Source organism: Vespa velutina, chromosome 13 (genome assembly GCF_912470025.1).
Source record: "Vespa velutina chromosome 13, iVesVel2.1, whole genome shotgun sequence".
In the NCBI taxonomy this organism is placed as follows: Eukaryota; Metazoa; Arthropoda; class Insecta; order Hymenoptera; family Vespidae; genus Vespa; species Vespa velutina.
In genome coordinates this window covers 1,534,560-1,542,059 of record NC_062200.1, presented here as the reverse complement: position 1 = coordinate 1,542,059, position 7,500 = coordinate 1,534,560, and the positions used below count along the sequence as shown (strand labels likewise).

At 34.8% G+C, this 7,500-nt stretch overlaps 1 protein-coding gene across 6 annotated transcripts in view; it reads left to right on the top strand.

Moving 5' to 3' along the window:
• Positions 1-7,500, top strand: part of LOC124953928 — a 76,591-nt gene that overhangs the window by 56,505 nt on the left and 12,586 nt on the right. For 5 of the 6 annotated variants that reach the window (XR_007102374.1, XM_047506001.1, XM_047506002.1 and 2 more), the window contains 2 exons: positions 1-416; positions 5,361-6,612. The exon at positions 1-416 is cut by the window's left edge and continues 1,736 nt beyond it. Coding sequence is in view for 5 of the 6 variants with exons in the window: in XM_047506001.1 (XP_047361957.1) it covers positions 1-416; positions 5,361-6,612 (1,668 nt within the window). In the remaining variant the exon portion in view is untranslated. The remainder of the gene's footprint in view (positions 417-5,360; positions 6,613-7,500) is intronic. The other variant, XM_047506003.1, reaches the window with a different exon arrangement.

Sequence of the window (7,500 nt, the reverse complement as noted above, 5' to 3'; positions counted from 1 at the left end):
TCATCTTCCGAATTAAAATTGCCGTTATTAGGTAAATCAATTTCGGAAAATACTTTGACAAACGATGATATTATCATAGACGATAACAAAATTTCTGAGAGAAACATTAAGCCAGAAATTTTATTGGATTTGTCGAAGGTATCCGAAATAGTGGATGATGATACTATAGTTACGGACAAAGATATAGATAATAAAGATAAGAAGGTACTTAATAGGACAGGTAGTGAAGGTTCAAAGAGATCGTTCATTGGTGCGAAAGAGAAATTCTTTGATAAACGTGACGTTAAGATTAGTGCTCCTCTATCGTTGCCTAGTGAACCGGAATCGGAACTGACAGAGGACGTTTTAGTGATTCGTAAAGATGTTAAGAAATTAGAAGAAGACATATCCAAGGATTTCGATGGCAAAGAATCGAGGTAAGCAAGACTTATTTCTTCTTTTTTCTTTTCTCTTCTTTTTACTTTCTTTCTTTCTTTCTTTCTTTCTTTCTTTCTTTCTTTCTTTCTTTCTTTCTTTTTCCAGAAGTTAAATTCCCCTTCGTAACTTGGAATAAAGATATAATTTCTAATCCGGTAATGGAGTTAGAGGTAGTATCGCTAAAGCTAATCGATTAGCGGTAAAAGTATGCACGTTGGGCTTCGAACGTCGCGATTAACAAACAAACGTATAATACGTATAATATATATTGTAAATCTAGTCCGTTACCTTAGATTAGGGTTGGATTACACGTGTGCCGCCGCCTCGCCTCTCCCATCCCCCATTCACCCCCGCTATAGGTATAAAATAGAATAATAGATGATAATAAAAGAATTATTTGTCTAGTAGAATCTGGGTCATCGAGAATGCCGGGAAATGTTTTCCATCAACCACGAAGTCGTACAGAAGAGCTTCGTACTACTACGCATTGCTAATCAAAACGGTATAATGAAATAAGCTCGGTACGATTGGAAACTTCGTAGATAGAATCTAATACTTGAGACGAAAGGTTACGATAATCGATCAATTGATTATCGATAAGAATATAATATCATACGTCATTTCGAATCGTATTTCGAAAGGGAACGACGAAAGAAAACAAAAAAGGGGGAAAAGAAAATTTTATTATTTCATTCAAAGTTCACGTCATTTAATTAAAATATATATATATATATATATATATATATATGCATAAAAATGAAATTATTTTGAATAACCTTCGTTTCACTTTACTATTATGTTTAAGTCTTAGTTATATGTAATTCGTTTATCGTATGGAATATATAGTTATGCAAGAGAGAAGGGACGACGAACGTATCGATTAAATCGACTATCGGCAATTAATGTGCCATCATAAAAACGAACATACGTAATAAAAAGATTTCTCGGTGATTCCCCCATTTTATTATACTCGCGATAGAAAAGATCTATACGTATACATATAAATTTTATATATATATATGAAAATGATAATTGAACCTATGTGTTATATATAGGTGAATATTTGCGTTAAAAAAAAATCATTTCTAGATAACAATAATATACGATCGGGTATGTAAGGAACGAAAGAGCGATAGAAAAGAATTAAAAAAGAAATATAATATGTGCTATGTTTATACGTGTTTATATGGATGTATTAAAAAGAAAATGAACGTTTTAGAAACAGAATGAGAAATAATATGTTATAAAGAGAAAGAAAAATAATATGTTAAAATAAGAGAGCATAAGAGAGAGAGAGAGAGAGAGAGAGAGGGAGAGAGAGGGAGAGAAAAAGAAAAGAAATAATCTTTTAAAATAGACGGTGTGTTGATAAGAACAACGGAAAGGGAGAGAGAGAGAGAGAAAGAGCGACGACGTTTTAAAAGGAGAAAGAAAGATAATATGTTAATAAGAAAATGAAAAAGAGAAAGTCATAAGAAATTAAGAAAACCAATGCATTAAAGAGAAATTGAGTAATCAAATGTTACAAAGAGATAAAAGTAATCAAATGATATGAAGAGAAGGAAAAATCTAATGTTATGAAAGGGTGGAAAAGAGATAGAGAGAAAAAAAGAGAGAGTGAGAAAAAATAAGAAAAACCAATCTACTAAAATGAGACAGAGAAGAAAGAGAAATAAAATATTTTTAAAAGATAGATAGAGAGAGAGAGAGAGAGAGAGAGAGAGAGAACGAATAAAATATTAAAAAAAAGAAAAAAGAAAAAGCAGAAAAGAAATGTGATATTAAAATTGAAATAAAAATACAAAATAAATAAATAAATAAATAAATAAATAAATAAATAAATAAGTAACTATGTTATGGAGATATTAAAGAGATGAGAGAAAAAAATGGGATATAATGTTTAATAAGGGAAAGAGAAGTAGTGCATTGAAATAAGTGAAAGAAAAAGTAGAGGGAGAGGAAGAGAGAGGAGAGAGAGAGAGAGAGAGAGAGAGAGAGAGAGAGAGTGTTAAGAAAAGAGACTAAAGAAAGATAGATGGATATATAGAGAGAGAGAGAGGGGGGGGGGAGAGTGAAAGATAGAAAGAGATAGATATAAAGAAGAAAGAGAGGGGAGTACTAAGTGTGTGTGTGGGTGTCTATGTTTATGCGGGAGGAAAAGAAGGAAGGAGAAGAGTAAATGCGCGTGCGAGAAAAAGAGAGAGAGAGAGAGAGAGAGAGGGAGAGGGAGAGAAGGAAAGAGAGAGGGAGAAAGAGAAACGAGGAGAGAAAGACAAGGATAGTCGTAAGTTTACGATCGGACAGAGTCGCGTGCTTTACTCTCCCTCTCTCTCTCTCTCTCTCTCTCTCTCTCTCTTCGTCTCTCTTTCTGCGCTCTTCTGGTCTCTGGTCTGTTCTGCTCGCTTTCCCGCTAGCTCGCGCTAGCTCGAAGGAAATCGAGCGGGCATCGCGGGCTCTCCAACGTTTCACTCTCTCTCTCGCTCTCTTTCTCTCTTTCTCTATCTCTCTCTCTCTCTCTCTCTCTCTCTCTCTCTCTTTCTCTCTCGCGCGCGCAACCAAGAGCCGTTGTTTATTAGATCAGAGAGTAAGCCAGTTTGCAGTGACGCACGACCTGCTCGGAGACACACACCGAACCCGACAGTGAACACCTTGAGTTTCTCGCGCAACGTAAAGACCAAAGAAGACAGCCAAAGAGGACGAACAAACAGTCTGTCACAACTGTACTCTCTCTATCTCAATCTCTATCTCTATCTCTATCTCTATCTCTATCTCTATCTCTGTCTCTGTCTCTGTCTATCCATGTATGTCTATCTCCAATGTCATCATCTCTTGTATGACTCCTATTCTCACGTGGTAAACAAAAATCATCCAAGGAAGATTCATATGGATTTCTTTCTTTTTTTTTTTTTTTTTTTTTTTTTTTTTTTTTTTTTTTTTTGTATTTATCTTACATTCTCTTCCCTCTGCAATCTTCTCCTGCTTATCTCTTCCTTCTTTTCTTCCTGCTGCTGCTGCTGCTGCTGCTATTGCTGCTGCTATTGCTGTTGCACTTCCTTTAACACCAACACCCTCCTCCTTACCACTCATCGTCATATCCTCACTTTCGTCTCTTTCAAACGTAAGCGTGATTAAAAGTTTCTCTCTATTTCTATTTTCGTGTATGTACGCGATTTCCAATGAAACATATCCGCCTTCTCTCTCTCTCTCTCTCTCTCTTTCTCTCTCTCTCTCTCTCTCTTTCTCCTCTATCCATCTATCTATCTCTGTCTCTGTCTCTTTATCTCTATGTCTTTTTCTATTTTTCTCTATCATTTTCTCTCGTTCTTTCTCCATCTATCTATTTATTTCTTTTTTTTCTCATCCTTCCTTTTTTTTTTCCTTCGTTCTCTTTATCGTGAAAGATAGAAAATTTTGTCGATTTTGTAGCTAGCCGTGACGTGTTACCAAACCGGAAGTGAAAGTACGGAGTTCTCGGTCGCTTCTTCTTCGAAGCGTTTCGTCGTTCGGATAATAACCAGAGCATCGTTGGAGTTGATTCTCTCTCTCTCTTTTTTTTTCTCTCTCTTTCTCTCTCTCTCTCTCTCTCTCTTTTTCTATCTTCTCTTTTCCTTTTCGGATCGTTCCGAATATAATACATCGCATATTGGCATGGTATATAAACAATGAAGAATTTCTAAAAATGATTTACGATATATGTGTAATAATTGTTTTATAAAAAATGTCTGACCATTGAAATCGATTACTATAGATCGAATTATACCTAAGTATATTGAATATTGAATGATAATCTTCGTAAATCGTTTGATTCGTATTACAGTAATTTTGTTTGAATTATTATTTTAAAAAATTTTTCAATTAGAAATTTTCATGTAATATTGATAATTTCTTCTTTTTTTTTTTTTTTTTTTTTTTTATAACGATACCATCCATAAATCATTTGCATTTGAAACAGAATATTTTTAAATATATATTGTACGATAACGTGTGAGAAGATTATTCGATCATTGATTAATTCTTAGAAATTTATTAAAAGAATTTTTAATAATATGCACTTTTGATTATGCACACTCTTTCTCTCTCTCTCTCTCTCTCTCTCTCTCTCTCTCTCTCTCTCTCTCTTTGTAAAACGCTGGATATTCCAATACATTGAAATATGATAGTAATATAGCGAAATGACAAAAAAAAATATTATTGTATCATGTAGCAATTTGCTCGTATCGTTCATCGAAATCTAATAATAGAAATTTTCTATTAATATCGTCATATTAAAAGCAAACAATATTGTCCGATTATATTCTGTCGAAGGAATGAAATGATTATATTACGATGATAAATAATTGTCAAACTTATATTTAGAATGATCGTTCATATATAATAATTTCTAATGCGAAATTCTAAGATCTAAGAGAAAACAAAAAGAAAAGAAGAAAGAAAGGGAAAATAATCGACTTCTAATAAATTTTAACGTACGATCGTATCAATTAGCACTATTGTGAATGTTTCGATAGGAGCTCGTTATTGAATGATCCTGAAAAGGCCTGTTTTAGACTTGCAATCAAATCTTCGAGACAACAAAAAACTCGTTCGTAATTAAGAGAATTGTTCCACGCGATTGAACTTGCCCTGAGTCCGGTGTTCTTAATGGGTCAGTGCGGAAGACCTCTCGGTTCGCCGTTTCAGCGGATTCCTTTTTGTTGCTTCTAACCATTAGAGATCGAACGAGCACGAAGCCCGCTGAAGTACTTTAGACTTCGATCGAAGATTATATTTCTATCTCTTGTGCCTTCCTTCCTTCCTTCCTTCCTTCCTTTTTTTCTTTCTTTCATTTTCTTTACCTTCTTTAAGTCGTTTTTTTTTTTTTTTTCTTTTCAATTTTTGTTCAGCCGTGATTTTCAGAGCGGAACGTCGCATAACGTTACCTCGAAGATTTCTTTCGTTTTAAGCTTGGAAGAACGTGCAGACCGTGAGGAGAAAAGGAAACAGGAACAGCGACAACAACAACAACAACAACAACAACAACAACAACAACAGTTACAGCTACAACAGGAACAGGAACAACAGCAGGAATCAAAGAAATCTTTAACGGAGGAAGACGTTATCAAGGAGAAAAAGGAAGAATTAAGTGGGGAAGTTGTAGATTATGAAAAAATCCTCCGACAGCAGGTGGAGGAACGTCCGCTGCTGGAGGAGGATGAAACATTATTGACTTGTCAGGAGGAGGATAATTTGATAAGTAAGGAACATTCCTTGGAATATCAAAGTCAGACATTAGAGAGTCAATTGGAATCTTTGACTTCAGCTGAACCAACGGTAGTACCAGTTGTCCCAAGGAATTTCTTCAAATCTGTACCGGACAGTTGGAAGCGCGAGGTCAACGAGGAAAGTTTCGACGACATAGAAAGAAGTTACAAGGAGACACAATCATCGCCACGTGAGAAACGTGAAGTCGAAACACAGACGGTACAAGAGACGAAAAGTACTCAATGTAGTCCGGATCAAAGTTTATCGAGTACAGCGGAGATCTTTGAGACGGCCGGGATACACGTGGCATTGAGATTTTATCAAAGTCCAAAGAGGGAAGTTCAAACGCAAACCCAAGGTGAAAGTAAAAGTATTCAATGCTCGTTGGATGATTTAATATATCATGAATTATCGTTTGATCCACGATTACTTGGTAAAACGTTCGACAATTTAGTTAAAACCGAACGAATTCAAATTCAAGAGTCTAAGAGCGTACAATGTATACCGGAGGATATCTCGAGTGAGCCAAAATTGAAATCAATAGTGGATAACAAGAAGTTGAAGGAGGAGGAAGAGAGGAAGAAGAAGAAGAAGAAGGAGGAGGATTCGTTATTAGGTTTACGTAAAGAAGTAGAAGTTCAAACTTATCAAGAATCAAAAGCTGTTCAATGTACCGACGAAGAGTTACAATCTTACGAGACTGATCGTACTTTAGATAAATCATCGAACAGATCGGATAGTTTAACAGCCACTCGAAATACCGAAATCTCTTTGGTTCCCTCATCCCGTAAACTTGCCACGGTTGTCTTTGTCGAGGGTAAAACTATCATGACGGTCACGCAAAGAGATCACGATGGTAACGTCGCCTGGTCTAATCATTGGGGACCGGAAAGGCTCGTAGAAATTTACAGAGAACCCAAAACCAGTTTGGGACTTAGCATAGTAGGTGGAAAGGTGAGTACTAATCTTATTTATTTCTTATTATTATTATTTTCTCTCTCTCTCTCTCTCTCTCTTTCTCTCTCTCTCTCTCTCTCTCTCTCTATCTCTGTCTCTGTCTCGTTGTAAAACATCGATGTAGACAATGATGCATTATTATGTTTCTTTTAGACTGAAAAGATCAAGGAAGAATTATTGTGTCGTTCTTCCTGGTATCATTTTCTTCTTCTTTTTCTTTTTCTTCTATTTCTTTTCTACTTGTTCTTTACGGAACAACACAAAGGAGGACAAAAGCGTTACGCTAGCGTTACGTTATTGAATGGAAGTGAATTTTTATTAGAGGCGTATGTATGTATGTATGTATGTATCTATGTACGTATGGATGGATGGATGGAAGTATGTATGTATGTACGTCGCAAGGCAAATTGATGCTATAACGTTTGAGAGTAAAGTGCTATCGTGTCTAATAGCATACCTGTATTATACACAGGGTGTTGGAAGTAAAAATGGTTTATTATCATTGAATCATATTTTATTAATAAAGTTTTCTTCCTTTTTTTTAATTTTTATTTCTCTTTCTTCTTTGTAATCAATTTCTTTTTTTTTTTTTTTTTTTTTTTTTTTTTTTTTTTTTTTTTTTTTCTTTTTTTTTTTTTTTGACTAACCTAATAAAATCAATTGATAATATTGTGGAGAAATTAATGACGATTGAAGGATATGAATTTTGATAAGATATCAATGGAAAGAAAAGGAAATTCGAAAGTAATTATTATATATTAGTTAGATAGATAAATAGAGAGAGAGAGAGAGAGAGAGAGAGAGAGAGAGAGAGAGAGAGAGAGAGAGAGAGAGAGAGAGAGAGAGAGAGAGAGAAATAATTAATATATGCATAAGAAAAAATTT